This window comes from Sus scrofa, chromosome 15 (genome assembly GCF_054392235.1).
Source record: "Sus scrofa isolate SSC_HxYL_T2T_F1_AM1 chromosome 15, Sscrofa_HxYL_maternal_Yorkshire_Landrace_v2.0, whole genome shotgun sequence".
Lineage (NCBI taxonomy): Eukaryota > Metazoa > Chordata > Mammalia > Artiodactyla > Suidae > Sus > Sus scrofa.
In genome coordinates this window covers 83,142,617-83,159,926 of record NC_139397.1, presented here as the reverse complement: position 1 = coordinate 83,159,926, position 17,310 = coordinate 83,142,617, and the positions used below count along the sequence as shown (strand labels likewise).

General features: G+C 36.7%; 1 protein-coding gene across 1 annotated transcript in view; it reads left to right on the top strand.

Annotated features, from left to right (window-relative positions):
- Positions 1 to 1,877: 1,877 nt before the first annotated feature.
- The window catches only part of FAP (fibroblast activation protein alpha), a 70,977-nt gene continuing 55,544 nt past the window's right edge, over positions 1,878 to 17,310 (top strand). The window contains exons 1-2 of the mRNA XM_005671884.4: positions 1,878 to 1,997; positions 2,318 to 2,402. Coding sequence (XP_005671941.2) covers positions 1,992 to 1,997; positions 2,318 to 2,402 — 91 coding nt within the window. The 5' untranslated portion in view covers positions 1,878 to 1,991. The remainder of the gene's footprint in view (positions 1,998 to 2,317; positions 2,403 to 17,310) is intronic.

The following is a 17,310-nucleotide window of genomic DNA, read 5'->3' as shown; positions in this document are numbered from 1 at the left end:
TTCTCCTTAGATCCTGTCAAATGAGTTTCTTGTGGACACCCTTTCACCCACACTTGACTGCAGTCCTAAGTGGTATTCAGACCAGTCACATGTCAGTGAGTTTTTAATTACTAAAGCCAATGTTAACCATTTTAATTACACCCTAACATTTATTACAGCCCATTTCTCTTCTGGTTGTAAAGTCGTGGAAATAACTGACTGAAAAGTACTTGTGGACTTTGGGGCTTTGGCAGGCTGAGACAGAACTTCTGAGAACATGCTGTGTGGATTTTCCAAAGAAGGTAATCCATCGAGAAAACCCACACGGGAGCCTTTCGTTTGGGACCTAGCTGGTGGCTTTATCTTGAATCTGAGGATTGCACAATTGCATGGAGATGCCTACAAGCCTATAGCATAAGTTAGATGTTTCTCTTAATGACTGCTTCAGTTTGTAAGAGCTGCCCCATCACCTGCAAGGGAGGGAGGGGCTCCTCTACAAGCCAGGGTGGCTACATCTCTTTGCCAGTAAGTGCTTAATGACTCATTTTCCTCAACAGAATTTTCATAAGGCTGGAATTCAGGGAGGGATGTCTGGAGAATGTCTGAGAGGAAGTTCACAAGCCACTGTCCTGCTCTTTGCTAGAGAAAGCCTCCCTTGGTAGTCAGACCAGTTGACTAAAGCAAACAGCAAAAGATGTCAAGATCATTTCCTCATTATTTTTCATGAAAAATCCGTGAAAGCTCACCATGAAGTTTGTTTTACTTAGGTTGAGATCATTGCAAATATTCAAAGAAAACCATCCTTGGAAAAACTGAAACACAGTAGGTTAATAATTATGTTTATGGGGAATCACAGAATCTATCCAAATGAATTGCACTGAACCAGCCAGAAAACTCCAAGAAATTGCTGTATGTGTATCTGTGTACTCTGGAGCGTGTGCGCACGTGCGCGCGCGCGCGTGTGTGTGTGTGTGTGTTGTGTGTGTGTGTGTGTGTGTGTGTTAATTCGGACAACCATTTTACTGACGTTAAGCTGAACAATTGCTTTGGATTTATGTAAATTTAGCCGAAATGAAATTGTTCATAAGATTTACCTCTATTTTCAAAAGCTTTTTATTTATTTTAAAGGCTTTATAATTACTCACTGTTCTCCTCTCTCAGAAGATATTCTGAGAGGGAAGCAAAAATATCACTTTTGCAAAGCCATTTTCATTCTTTCAAAGGTCTGCTGGTAAATTATTCTTACTGATCTTTCCATCTTTCTGGCCTGTGCATACACACCTAACCCATACTAAATTTCACCAGATGGCATTTTATTTCTTTAAAGTAAAGCAGCCGTGGGTTTAGACAGTTGAATTTTTAAACTTCTGTATTTACTGAAAGTGCATATGGTGCTATATGGACAAAGAAATTTTGCTGAAAGAAAAACATTTCTGTCTGCAGTACCTCATAATCTCCCAGAAGAAGAAAAAACTGCTGTAACGTGGTGTTCTTCTCACAAAATTTTACATGGCTTTAATTTTCTCCCTCTGCTAAAACTTAGATATTTGTGTATTGTACACACCTGGAAGTCTTACTGCTTTAAATTCTTCTCTTGGTGGTAAATAGAAAGGTTATACAAAACCCAAAGACTTGCCAATGTGATCCGTTCGTGATTGCTAGGAGAAAATGAAACATAAACCTAAACTTGTAAAAAAAAAATTTAAAAACCTCTGTATGTCAACGTAAGCAGATGTTGGTGTAGAATTTACAAGGATGAGGAGGCTATAAAACCTCCCTTGAGCCACTCACAGTTCATTTCAAGGCCAAGAACACCCCCAAAACTCTGTTTCTAATTTTACAGAAATCTTTTGAAATTTGGCACGGTATTCAAAAGTCCGGGGAAAGAAAAAAAACTTGCCCTAGCTTCGGCTTCCAACTACGAAGACAGACTTTCTTTCAACGGTTTTCACAGATCTGGTGACCCACACTCTGAAGTCAGAATTAGCTAACTTTCAAAAACATCTGGAAAAATGAAGGTTAGTATATGAAGCCTCGGATAGTGCTAAAGAATGGGGGCTGGCTGAATTGAGTGCGATCATTGTTTAGAAGGTGAGGATTTGTACATAAATATGTACTTCCTGGAGTGGGTTGGGATGGGGAAATTGTTCTAAATATATTGTAGAAACATTTGTCCTTGCAGAGCTGGAAGAATTCCAGCAATTATAGCCAGATCAGTGGAAGACAATGAAAAGCTTTATGGGGAGCGAGAAATAGGATTTAGGTGTAAACAAAGTCTTGCCATTTCTACTCTTTAGCAGAAACTACTTATATGCCTAATTTTTTAAATTTTATGTAGACATGGTTAAAAATTGTATTTGGAGTTGCCACCTCTGCCGTGCTTGCTTTATTGGTGATGTGCATTGTCTTACGTCCTTCAAGAGGTAAGAATTTTCTCTAATTTCCTCTATTTGCCTAGAATAGTTTGGAAAATGGACTAACACATGATCACAAGTGAGCGAACATTTCCTGTTTATTTTCCCAAGTAAGTCTGTTATTTTTAAGAAGACATATAAGCTCCCAGATATGTTGTTGAGCAACAAGAAATACTGAGGAATTTAAGGCATGGGCAGCAAGAGAACTCCAGTATTTTTTCAGCAGTAGAAAAACCTAAGCCCTGCTCTGTATCAACCCCACATCTCTCCAAAATATATGCTGAATTACAAGCTTTGACAGGCATTTAGAGACAATATTTTTAACTAACATTGCTTTCGTTATTGGATTGCCTCGTGGAAAGTAAAGATGAGTAAGAATGGAAAAGTTAAAACAGAACCTATGGAAATTTTTATTATGAGCCTTTCCAAAATTTAGGGAAGACAGTCAAAAATAGAGATCTCAGGAAGAGCTGTATAAAAAAAGTGAAATTGTTGTTTAAGATGCAGTAGCAAAGAAAATGAAATTAGAAGAGTAAATATTATTAAGCAAGTATAATGTTTAGTCATAAATTGTTCTTTCTAAAAAAAGCTTAGATTAACATTGAACTCACTTTGCTGATAGTTAGAATATTGGGGCTCTTCTGGATTTAAATTAAGACTGTCTATAATATTTCAGTGATACTAGGAGACAAAGTTTTTATGAAGCCATGAAAAGAAGCTCAAATTCTAAAAGGGGAAAAAATACAGTGATGAAAGTTCTTGTGCCTTGTACAGTAATAAGGGGTCTAGGGAAAGCAAAAGAGTTTGTACCAACAAATATTAAAAGCTTATGATAACCATAGTGGGAAATACCTTTGGCTAAAAGCTAACTGACAGTAAAGGGGAGATCAATGACAAACCTTCAGCTAAAGAAAGTATATGAGTCCTAAATGATCTGTTGCTTTAAAAATGAAACACGGAAAAATATTTTGAAAAATTCAAAATGCTCATGGGATTTTTCACAGAATTACAAAATGAAGCGATTAACCAAAAAGATGGTGGCAATGTTTTTGTATCTTCAGAGTTGACCTTCAGTCCTATTCCTCTCTGATAGCACAGGATTATTCTGTTGAGATAAGTTGCATGTGTCCGCATTTTTCCTATTTTTCAAGTTAAAATTGTTTTCAGATCAGGGTCTCACCTTGTTTGGAGGGCATCTTTTCCTCATACCAGCAATTGCCAGGTGGTAAGTCAGGTCCTACTGACCCATCAAATGCCAACACATTCAAAATTACCTCCAGATTTTTAAAGAAAAATCCCCAATATTTTTCTCCACCAGAAATAAATGTTCTGACAACAAAAGGGTGTGGATTTTACTGTGAGCCTACCTTCATGTCTACAGGAAAGGATGGGTTGCATTTGCACCTTGGAATTTGATAAGTAATACACTAATAAGTAACATTATTTCTTATTAGTAATATACTACAGTTATAGTATATAAGGACACACTCTCATAGGTATTTGTGTAATTATATACAATCCCAATCCTATCTTCTCCCCAAGTTTAATATATATATGTTGTATCTACATTCCAAGAATTCTACCAGAGTTCCTGCTTTGGTGCAATGGGATTGGCAGTGGTGTCTCTGCAGTGCCAGGACTCAGGTTTGATCACTAGCACAGTGGGTTAAAAGATCTGGTGTTGCTGCAGCTGCAGCATACGTCACAACTGTGGCTCGAATTTCCCTGGCCCAGGAACTTCATATGCCATGGGGTGGCCAAAAAAGAAAAAAAAAAAATCTATGTCATTTTATAACTTAGTTTTCTGTTTCAACCAACAGGATAATTCTCAGAGCAAAGTCATTTTCAGGCAGAGTAAAATAATCATATTAAACTTCAGATGAAATTTTAGTACTCATTTAGCAACAGAAAATCATAAAAAAGCTGAGAACTATTTTTTTCCATATATCCTTCCTTTTCAATTTTAAATTTGCTGAAGAACTTCTCAGAATGTCACTTAAATAAATTGTACAGGGGACTATTCATTTCTCAGTTTTCCTGAGCAGGACCAGGATTGAAATTCTTCTTCCCTGGAGTCAGTGGTACAGGCAACCCTTATGTGAAGTGCACCCTTCTGACTTCCCTCCTTTCTCCTTACTCCTCAACCATCCCCAGCGTGGAGCTTGAGGTCCAGTTCTCAGTCTCACATGTGCCCAGTGGCTGGTGAGAAAGGATCTGAAGTGGCAAGGCAGGGAAGGGAAGGAAAAAGGGGAAGGAAGAACAGAAAATTCAAAGCCAAGTAAGCTTCCATTTAGCCTTCCTCTCACCCTTCATCAGAAATCCGGTTACCTCACATTTGCCTTAAGAAAGCCCTAGTATTTCTAACACAGGATTTATGTGCCAGCATAAGAATGGTCTTCCTTTGAGAAACTTAAAACTCACTTATGAAACATTCATTCATTTATTTATATATTAATGAATGAATTCCCACTAGTTAGTCCCACTCAAGTAGTTAGTTCCACCTGCTCATCCTTCTGGCAGTTGGGGAAACAAAAGAAGTACTACAATTCAGACTTCCTTTTGAAAGCATGGTAAGAATCCAGTGTGGATTCTTGGTCATCAGCACCCATGTTGGGATCAGGGGTTCACTTAGACCAATGGGTCACTTAGATTGCAGGGTCCAAGTGAAAGAAGAAAAGAGGGGCTTTTCCAAGGAGAAAGCAGGTCCCAGGAATACTAGTCTCAGGATTAAAAGAGCTTTTGAGGAATTAGGCAGGATTTTAGGAACAAATAGGAAATAGAGTGGTGAAATGAGAAAGATCTGTTTAGCTCACTCACATAATAATAAAAATGGGAACTTGCAAATTTCCCCATTTTTATTTTCATCAAATGCGAAACACATAGGAATTTCTACCCCTTAGTCTGGGGCTGTTTAGTTTTTCTGGAGGCTTTTCTACTTGGCTTGTAGATGGCTGCCTTCTTGCTTTGCCTTCACATGGCTTTTCTCTGTGCATGTGCACTCCTGATGTCTCTTCCTCCTCCAATAAGGACACCACCAGCTCTATCAAATCAGGGCTCCGCCATTACGGTCTCAGGCAGTCTTAATTACCCTTCTTAAAGGACCTATCTCCAAATTTAGTCCCATGGAGGGTTAGAGTTTCAATTTATTTATTTTGGGGGGAGGGCATAATTCAGTTTATAACAGAAGTAGTCAAGGAAGTCTTCTCTGAGATGATATTTGAGCCAAAATATTAAAGACAGGAAGAATGCATTGTCCTCAATGCAGAGGGAAGAGTAGGTACAAAGTCTCTGAAGCAGGATAGTATTTAGGAAATTCAAGGAGTCAAAAGGAGATTGACAGCTGTGAGGCCACAGTTATGTAAACAAATGAACACAGGAAAAATATATACATATGTACTTACGACTGTACACAGATATATAAAGTTTACAGTGACTGCTTATGTGGGTATGTAATACCTTGTATAATTTATTTCAGAAAGTATCTGAAGTCACAGATGATTTAGACAGAAGATAAATCAATATTTTGTAAGAACAATTATCATTTAGAATGTCTGTATTTTAGTCAAAAATCCATTGTTATTATTATTATCTTGTTGTTATTACCACTATTATAACCTCAACAACCACTTTTGTAAAGTAAGATATATGTGAGACCAAGTTATCATCAAAGAAGATGTGAATATGTTTTTAAAACCTAAAATTTTCTCAGAAGCAACATTCAGAACTGTGAAGCAGTCTCCTTCAAACATCTTTAAGAGTTTTAGCTTATTTATTCACTGTTCTTTTGGAGGAAATATAGGAAAGTCTAAAGGGCTGGGGAAAACATTCAGAAAGTTCATGGACATAAAAGAGCTTTTCAGCTGAGTGTAAATATATCAACCTTGAAGATTATAGTTCTCTACTTTGCACTTGGATTTTAAAAATCACAGAGGCTGAATCTTGGCAAATTCTCTTTGGGTTTTGCCAAATTCTAAATAATTTCACAAACAATCCAAGTCCTTGGAGGATTCTCATTATGCAGAGGAGTTTACCTGTCTCTGATTTTCAAAGCAAATTGTGTTATAACTTATACAATAGTATCTAGTCATATTTATACCTTGAGAAAACATGTTCTAAAGCTCAAATTGGGGATATGAAATCAGGGCTGAAGTTTTTTCAGAACCAGAGACAGTCAAACTTGTCTTAAAATCTAGCAATAATTAACATGCTAGGCACAATTTGAAATAATATTTCCATGGGATTATCAATACTAAACAGTCTTTAATTTACTAATTGCTTATTATATATTGAACAAAGAACTTACCTTTGAGAATTAACAAAAAATATGTAGCCAAAACAGAATGTTACAATCCATATTAATTTTTATTCCTGTTAATATTAAAAATAGATTGTTTAGTATCTAAATTAAAAAATGTTAAGATGTTATGATTTTATATTTGGAAGAAGAACTGATGTGATAGGACTCCTTAAAGGAACAGGATAGAAAGGCTCTGTATCAAAAAATGAGATAGCTTAGGAGTTCTCTTGTAGCACAGGGGGTTAAGGATCCAGCATTGTCATTGTAATGGCTTGGGTTGCTATTGTGGCACGGGTTCAGTCCCTGGTCAGGGAACTTCCATATGCCATGGGTAAGGGCAAAAATATATATATCAGTAACTTAGATGATAAGAATAAATTTCTAAAGACTATCAAAATTCACTCAAGAGTACATAGAAAACCTGACTAGAATAATAACGACTGAAAAGATTGATTTAGTGATTTTAAAACTTCCCACAAAGAAAACCCCAAATCCAGTTTGTTTTACTAGTAAACTCTACCACACTTTTAAAGAAGAACTATAACCAATCCTTCATAAACCCTTCCAAAAAATAGACAGAACATTTCTCCATTCATCCCATAAGGTCAGTATTGCTGAGATACCCAAACAATGCAAAGACGTCACACAAAAAAAAAGTTACAGACCAATAGTAGTTATAAATAAATATTTCTTATGAATATAGATGGGAAAATTCTCAACGTAATACTAACAAGCCAAATCCAGCAATGTATAAAAAGTATTATTCACCAAGACCACTTGAGATTTATCTCAAGAATATCACAAGTTTTAACATTGAGAAATCTATTACCATAATAAGCTATATTAGTAGAAAAAAAGGACAAAACCCACATGGTCACCTCAATGGACATAGGAAAAGGTATTTAACACAGTCTCTTGCACTAAAAAAAAAAAAAAAAAAATACTCAGCAGACTAGAAGTAGGAGGAATTTTCTCTATCTGATAAAGTGCATCCAAAGAAAGCTCTCTACTAACATCACTCTGGTGAAAGATTTAGTGTTCTTCCGTTAACGATCAAGCACAAGACAGAATGTCTTCCCTCACTTCTGTTTAATATTTTATTGGTGGTTTTAACCAGGGCAATTAGGTAAGGACAAGAAATTAAAAATATCCAGATTGAAAAGGAAGAAGTAAAACTATCTCTATTTGCAGATGACATGAATTGTTTTTAGAAAATCCTAAGGAATTCATTTCAAAAAGCTATCAAAGTAATAAACAAGTTCATAAAAGTTGCAAAACACAAGATAAGTACATAAAAATCAATTGATATCCATACATTAGCAATAAACAATACAAAAAAAATAAACGGAAAGAGATCCTATATTTATAGATCAGAAAACAGTATTTTTAAGGTGGCAATACTCCTCCAATTTATTTACAAATTAAATGCAATCCATATCTAAATCCCAGATGATTTTTTTTTTAGAAATTGACAAGCTCGTTTTAAAATTCATATGGAAATGCAAGGGTTCTAGGATAGCTATCTTGAAAATGAAGAACAAAGTTGGAGGAATCACAGTTCTTTATTTCAAACTTACTACAAAGCTTACACGATCAAAACAGTGTGATAATGGCCTAAGGACAAACACAGAGATGAAGAGACTAGAACTAAGTAATAAATGCAAAAGACTTTCATTTGTGGTTAATTGATTTTGACTAGGGATGTCACAACAGTTTAACGGGGAAAGTCTTTTTAACAAATGAACAACTGGATATCCACAAGCGAAAAAAGGTGTTGGACCCACTTCCCCACACCATACATTCAAATTAACTCAAAATGTACCAGAGACGCAAATGTAATAGCTAAAACCGTAAAATAATTTAGAACAAAACATAGGAATAAATCTTCTTTCTTGTCCTTGGGTTAGGCAGTGGTTTCTTAGATATTGCCAAAAGCACAAGCAACAAAGGAAGACATATATAAATTGAACTTCATTGAAATTTAACACTTTGGTTGCAAAGGATATTATCAAGAAAGTGAAAAGACTAACCAGAAAATGGGAAAACATAGAGAAAAATACATACATTCGATATGTGACTTGCATCCAGAATATGTTAAAAAAAATACATAAAAAACTACAAATCAATAATAAAAGGCAAATAATTTAAAAATGGACAGAAGAAAAGTTCATGTTGTGGCTCAGCAGTTAACAAACCCGACGAGTATACATGAGGATGAAGGTTCGATCCCCGGCCTCGCTCAGTGGGTTAAGGATCCTGGGGTTGCCGTGAACTGTGATGGAGGTCGCAGACAGATCCAGCACTGTTGTGGCTGTGGCATAGGCCAGCAGCTACTGCTCCAATTTGACCCCTAGCCTGGGAACCTCCCTATACCAAAGGTGTGGCCCTAAAAAAAAAAAAATAGACAAAGGATAGACATTTCCCCCAAAGGAGATATAAAAATGACCAATTAGCTCATGAAAAGAAAACTCAACATTACCAGTCACTAGAAAAAAAATTGAAACCACAGTGAAATACTAGGAATGAAATTGCACAGTGTAGCAAATAGGCATCCATTACAGCCTACCTAGTGAGAAATGGTTTGATCTTGGAGGTGTAGTGGACATGCAGAGTAGAGAGAGATTTTTGGAGATGCAGTCGTCAGGCCTGGGTGCTGGACAAAGGTGGTAGAATAACTCCCAGGTATTTGATTGAGGAACAGCATAGGCAACAGTGCCATTGACTTGGAGATATCTAGAGGGGCAGCACAGAATTCCTGTTTTTCCTAGTTTCAGACATTTGATTTTGAAGTGCCTGTGAGATAAGCAAGCAGATATGTTAAGGAGGAAGTTTAGTGTATTGACTGGAATTCAGAGACAAAATCCAGTGGGGATCAGATGTGGCAGCAGTAGTCAGGGTGAATCAGCAAGGGCTCTGTAATAGAAACTCTGGGAGAAAGAAATGGTTGAGGGACATGACTCTTCCTCAGGTCCCAAGTAACCCCAATATGAACCACACCACAATTTAAGGAAGAGATGAGAAGAAAATGAGCTGGCAAAGGAGATCAGGTGAATCCTCGAATACAGACGAGGTTTGCCTTCGCCCTCAGCGTCACCAAAATGGCATTTACCTTTCCTGTTCTTACACATTATGTTGACCACACCCTATGATCTTTACTGCTTTAGAGATCATGCAAAAAAGCCCTAATTAACGTAGCACGATGATAACATTATCCACAAAACGGACTTTTAACACCTGGCAAATCCTCTGAATAACTTAGGTTGTGCAGTTTTATTTTTAGAGAGAATCATGGAAAGTTTGTTCAGAACTGAGAGATACTACACTCTTCACTGAGACATTAAAAGCTTTACAGTGCCCTCTTTGCTTTGACAAAGCTCGAATTGTCTCATTTTCTCTTAATATTTACTTTGAGTTTTGTTTTTTTTGTTTGTTTGTTTGTTTGTTTTTTGCTTTTAGGGCTGCACCCACAGTATATTGAATTTCCCAGGCTAGGGGTCAAATCGGAGCTACAGCTGCCTACACCACAGCTCATAGCAACTGAGCCAGGCCAGGGATTGAACCCGCAACCTCATAGTTCCTAGCTGGATTGTTTCCACTGCACCACAAAGGGAACTTCCTGAGATGTAATTATTGCACCCCAAACCCCATATGTTGCTTGGTTCTTGATCATATTTTTGTGTTTGTTTTGTGTTGTTGTTTCATTACAGATGCGCTTTCACTTTAAACCACAGTAGAGTGATAGTGTCCAGTCTTTAAAATTGGTTGGAGCTGGATTTAAACCCTAGCTCTCTTATGTATTAGGCAAGTTACTTTATTTCTAATTTCCATTTCCTGATCTGTAAAGTAGTGTAAATAATAGTACTTGTATCAGAGAGTTGTTGTGAGTGTTTTAATGGGACCATGCAGGTAGAGTGTTTGGTACTTATTAGAACTTAGTAAATTTTAATATTTCTTTTTCTTTTTTTTGGTCATTTTAGGGCCACACCTGCAACATGTGGAGGTTCCTAGGCTAGGGGTTGAATCAGAGCTGTAGCTGCTGGCCTGCACTACAGTCACAGAAACGCCTGATCTGAGCCACATCTGGGACCTCCACCACAGCTCATGGCAACACCGGATCCTTAACCCACTGAGCGAGGTCAGGAATCGAACCTGTGTCCTCACTGATGCCAGTCAAATTCATTTCTCCTGAGCCATGGCAGGAACTCCTTAACATTTCTTATTACTGGTTACCTCAGTTCCATTTTTCAAAGTGTTCAGCCTTTACCCAAATACAGCATTAATTTTAAATAGTTTATTTCCTAACCTAATACTTCAGATGCTTGCCATGGTGGTGCTCATTCCAGAAACAAACTTGACTTATTCGATTGCTGGAGGACAGCATCTTTGCAAAGCCAGCAGATTCAGGTGTGGTATGCCTGGGAGCCCATGCCACTTTCCAAAAGCATCAGTTTCAAATCAAGTACAAAACTGAGAACAAGGAGTTCCCGTTGTGGCGCAGTGGTTAATGAATCCGACTAGCAACCATGAGGTTGCAGGTTTGGTTTCTGCCCTTGCTCAGTGAGTTGAAGATCCGGCGTTGCCGTGAGCTGTGGTGTAGGTTGCAGATGCGGCTCAGATCCAGCGTTGCTGTGGCTCTGGCGTAGGCTGGTGGCTGCAGCTCCGATTCGACCCCTAGCCTGGGAACCTCCATATGCCACGGGAGCAGCCCAAGAAATAGCAAAAAGACAAAAAACAAAAAACAAAAAAAACCCTGAGAACAAAAGGACCTATCAGCCATTTGTGTGCCCACTTAAACCATATTTTCTCATTTAGTTTGTGATGAATATAGAGCTAACATCAGATGTCTGCTCTGACACCTAGTCCCAATTTTTCAGGACTAGAAAATTAAATAGCAGAAATTAGAAATAGAATCTTAATAAAGAGTAAACAAAGTTTTAAGAAAGAATTAGAACAGTGAATCATTACTTATTTGTGAATCATTTCTGTGAATTGTAATTTCACGGATTTGTAATTAAAATAATTTTCAGCTTTGCCTTAATAAGTTGAAAATGCAAATAATTAAAACTATAGTTAATTACAGTGTTTAAGCAGTGTATGAGTAACACTAAAGATGGGCCACATTGACTATAAGGGCACTACCAGAGATTGTGTTAATCAGTGAGTGTCAATTACATGTGGGAGAGAGATGAGCTGTCAGAATTCATTTCTACTTCTGCTCAGCTATTTAGAGCTTAAAAATTATAGATACCAAAACTAAATTTCCCAAAGAATTAAAGATTATAATTCATTACAAAACATTATTTGGAAAAAGGCATGAAAATTCTTGTATTTGTGGAATATTTTTCAGGTGACTAGGACTTGTTCAGTGTGACTGATGCCATAGAGATGCAATTTATACTGATTTATACACAAACATACACGCATTCAAAAACCTAGAAAACAATGGCCCCCTCCGCCACCAATGCTTTCCCTGTTATCTTGCTTAAATTTAATCTGGGGCAAAATCAGTCCCCTTGCTGTTTCTCTATTCCTCAAGATCAGCAGAGGGAATGTACCTAAAGAAGAATCCATCTGACATGGCCTGGTAAGAAAATGAGTGAGAGGACTGAATAAGGACATAAACATTAAAGGACCCCATTAATGTTCTTTGAAAGTAATGATTTCCATTAGTTGTGGGGAGTCCCTGTCCTCAAGGTGTGAATTATAGTCGGCCAGACCCATCCAGCTTCCAGAAGTTTACAAGCAAGGACCATTTACAGGCGCAAGAATATGTTAAACCCCATAGATGCTGTGAAATCACTACATTTTGATTCTTTGCAGGAGAATCCCCTGGGGGCGGGGGTGGGGGTTTTTGGTAAACAATGAAAACCAGGACCTCTTCCTCGGAGAGTCTGAAACAGTGGGTTTTAGATAAGGACTGGGAATTTTTTTCTTTTCTTTCTTTCTTTCTTTTTTTCTTTCTTTCTTTCTTTCTTTCTTTCTTTCTTTCTTTTTTTTCAGTTTTGATGAAATTTACTTTTTAAATTTTAATTAATTTTTTTTTCCATTATAGCTGGTTTACAGAGTTCGGTCGGTTTTCAACTGTACAGAAAAGTGACCCAGTCGTACATACATACATACGTTCTTTTTTCTCACATTATCATGCTCCATCATAAGTGACCAGATACAATTCCCAGTGCTATACAGGGAATCTCATTGCTTATCCATTCGAAAGGCAATAGTTTGCATCTGTTAACCCCAAATTCCTGGTCCATCCCACTCCCTCCCCCTCCCCCTTGGCAACCACAAGTCTGTTCTCCAAGTCCATGAGTTTCTTTTCTGTGGAAAGGTTCATTTGTACCATATGTTAGACTCCAGATATAAGTGATATCATGTAGTATTTGTCTTTCTCTTTCTGACTTACTTCACTTGGTATGAGAGTCTCTAGTTCCATCCATATTGCTGCAAATGGCATTATTTTGTTCTTTTTTATGGCTGAGTAGTATTAGGAATCTTTTTCAAACAAGGATTCCAACTAACTCCACAGACTAAATTTTGATATATACTTAAGCCAAGACATGTTCATGTACAAGAGTGTATACACAAAATTTATAACATGGACAAGAGGGTAAAGAGTAAGCACAGGTGTATCTTTGGGGGAGAATTAGTGAAAACAAGCTAGAATAAAATCGGTTCAGTTGATTTTTTTTTTATTCAACAAACATTTATTGTGTCCCACAATATATGGAACACTGTCCTAGAGGGTACAAAGAACAAAAGCTTGAATTGGAAATTCTAAGAACATGTTTTATAGCTCTTAGTATGTGACCTAATGCAACATCGGAGCAGATATATTATTTTATTGCATTTTTGAACAGGTGTCATTTTCTGCAGAAAGAAAAGAATGTCTATTTTGAATTCTCCCCATTTGATTTGGTATCATTCTGAGCCCAGCCTGACTCCAGAATAATCACACCTTGTGAACCCTGGTTACACCCCATGTAAGGTTAGGAGTAATCACCTATCCCAAATCAGTCCCACAAACCCTATTTCCATGTAAGTGCAGCTGGCTCCTCTGGATGCGTTCTGTATATCCACTTGCACTTTTTGGACACTAGTGAAGCTTATTATCATTACAGTAATTATTAGTACAATTAATACATATTTAAAATTGCTTTACAGGTATTGAGTCATAATATGGCATGTTAAATTCTCTATATTGGCATTTATAGCTACTATGTACCCATTTAAAATAAATGAGTAACTAGGAAGTAATGTGAAATGTACTCTTACACAACTTTGCTGGATAATCTAAATTAGAGGTTAAAAAGAGTAAAATTACTAATCCTTGAAATCTTTTTGAATAATCTGATTGGAATCAGCATTACTTTCAGTGATAAGAAAGGAAAATGAGTAGGTATTTAAAAATAATTTGAAACTCCTTTTTTAATACATTTTATTTATCCATATATGTGCTATTAGTACTAACTAACTATACTTATGATTATGTTTGGAAAAGTTCAGTTATGGAGCTCTATGACGACAAAGATGTTCCAAGTACAACTGATGAATTCCATTATACTGGAATAAAAGTAAACCTTAATTATATATATTGATAACTTATTCTAAAACTACTTTTCCCATACTGTGATTCTAGTAGACATTCAAAAAAAAGAAAAAAAAGTCCCAGTGGTCAAGTTAGTTGGGGAAACACTGATCAAAATATTTATTTGAAGAATACTCATAAACTATGATAACAGTAAAAGCTAACACTGACTGCCAAGCATAGAGCTAAATGTTTCACTTGAATTAGCTCACTTAATTTAACCTTCTATAAAAATGAAGAGTAATTATAGCTGATAATTTCTCAATTAAGCATAATTGCAAGTAAGGAAAATTATATGCATGGATATATAAAAAGGAATATCTACAACACAAGTCATTATCTACTACACAAATAATCAAAGCATTATTTATGCTAGACAAAAGGTATCAACATTATATTCATTTATTGAATTAAAATCAAAAAAGTTTTTTTAAACAATTACCTAGTTTTTTTGGTATTCACAATAAAGAGATTCACTAAACTAAATTTTTTTCATCTTTATGTCCAGGATTGTGTAGACACCAATTAAATATATCTCAAAAGGAAAATAATTTGCACTGCAAATCGTTTTAGAATTTCCTTTTGACTACATTAGAAGCAGACTGCAATTTGCTCTTAAGAGAGTTAAATAAACTTGCATTAAATTACTTAGCAGTTATCCTAATGCTATTTTAGTAAAATGGTCTTTTATTCATTGAATGGGAATTATAAAATCAGTGATATAAATTTTGCACAAGAGTGTTTAAGTAAATAGAAGCACTTTCATTAGGAATAATTGTATGGCATGTAGAACTTAGGATTCAAAGAGAATGTACAAAGATGATTTTTTTTAAATAGAATAACTTAATATTATGAAGTATTTAATATCTGGTTGCAAGGGGGTTCACTAGCCATTTATGTTCTTACAGCTACCAGAAAAATTCTTAGAAAATTAAGAAAATAATTCATGGTCCTAATCAGGAGTGCAGATACAGTGTGAATATACTGTGTCAATCAGTTAAAATAGCAGAAGATGCTGTTATCCAGTTGGTCAACTGGACCTTATCATATGGCCTTACATTTATGGGATTATAAAGTTAAAAGAGCATGTTGTATATCACATTTCAAAATCTCATGTGGTAGAACTGGAAGGTATTTTCTAATCCAGCCCTTTACATTACAGGTGAGTAAGCTGTGATGCCAGAGGTTGACTTACAATGTCATACAGGGAATTAGTAGTAGAATCATTCTATAAAGGAAGAGGGGATAAATCTCTTCCATTCATCCATCAATCCTTCATTTCATGTATGCATTCATTCAACACATATTTATTAAATGCCTATTATGTGTTAAACAGTAGGGATGTCATGGTGAGCAAAACTAGACATGGTTCCTGGCCTTATGGTGGTTGTTCTGAGGATACAGTGGGAGGCAGAGAAATATGAATAAAATAATCATTCCAATATGTACAACATTCTAAACCAAGAGAAATGCTCTTACAAAAGGGAACCTGGTCTTTGGTGATGTGTAACAAAGGAGCCAGACCTAAACCAGGGGATCAGGAAGGGCTTCTCAGAGGAAATGACCCTTGCAGTGAGACCTAAAAGCTGAAGAGTAGTTATACAGAGAAGGGAGAGAGGGGAGAGAGGTGCAGTAGCCCTGGAGAAAGGGATCAGTATTTGAGGAACAGAAAGCCTACCATGTTTGGAGTGGAAAGTAGTGAGAGAAGGGCAAGAAGGGGCTGAAGAGGTAGGCCGTCCCAGACCAGGTAGGGTCTATAGTCCAGACTAACATTTTTGGTCTTTATCTTGAGAGTCATGGAAAGCTGTGGAAGAGTTTAGCAGGAAGTTAAAGTTACAGCTCATATCTTTGACAGTTTTATTTTTACACGAGCATTAACCAGATTCACATATGCTCTTCAAGGTGTAGGACACTCTCCTAAGTTTTGGTTCTATAAGTGAAAGCCTGGAGAAGGGGTAAGACAGGCAGGATGGACAACAGGAATATGGATGTGAAGAAGTGTCAGAAGCTGGTTGCCATAGTTTCTGGTATATCTGACTGTTGCAGGTCTCTATAATGAATTTGTTCTGAGAACAGAACCACATTCGAAACATAACATTGTTATGGAGAGTTCAAATATAGGTGGAATTTGTTTGTGGTTTGTGAGCTACACTGGGTTAATTTTCACATGGAAAACCTCTACTCCTGGAATTTCCAAGATCATTTATATAAATGATGTGGTTTTCTTTTCTTCTGGTTCACTTTCTCCTTATAAAAATCTCTGGCTTGGATAAGAAGCTATCTAAATTAATTAATGTCTCTCATGAGATGTCTGAAGGTAAGGATTCTGGCTGAGGCCATAGGACCAAACTGGATGCTAAAATATATCATTAATAAATCAGTAGAAACCCAAGCCAAGCATATGTGAGAAACTACAATGAACTGCTTAAAGACCAAGTTTTTAGTCAAGCCTAGATTGCAAGTCGGCAATCCTAATTTGCAAGGCCTAGACTTATTGGAACCTAGTATCATCTTCCGTCTTAAAAACTTCTGACAACTCTTTGGAGTTCCTGCTGTGGCTCAGTGGGATAAGAACCTGACTGGTACCCATGAGGTGTGATCCCTGGCCTCACTCAGTAGGTTAAGGATCTGGTGTTGCTGCAAGCTGTGGCGTCATCGGGCGCAGATATGGCTTGGATCCCACGTTGCTGTGGCTATGAACTTCCACATGCTGCAAATGTGGCCCAAAAAAGAAAAACAAATAAACAAAAAACCACTGACAACTCTTCGTTGCCTGAAGAATATTGTCCCCACTGCTCAGCATAGTCCCCTCCATACTCCTCAATATTTTCCCACCAGTGTTGTTTTCCGGGCAATCAAACTATCTCTCTAAGCCTCATTAGCATGCCTGTAAAAAAGGAAATAATTCTCAAAGTTATTAAGACGAGTTAAACAAGGGTTTAGCAGTGGCAGATCTTTTCATTATATGAGAAATAACAGATGAAACATTTATTTGCGTTATAATCTTCTTTTAAGTAATAGTATGTTTCCTCCTC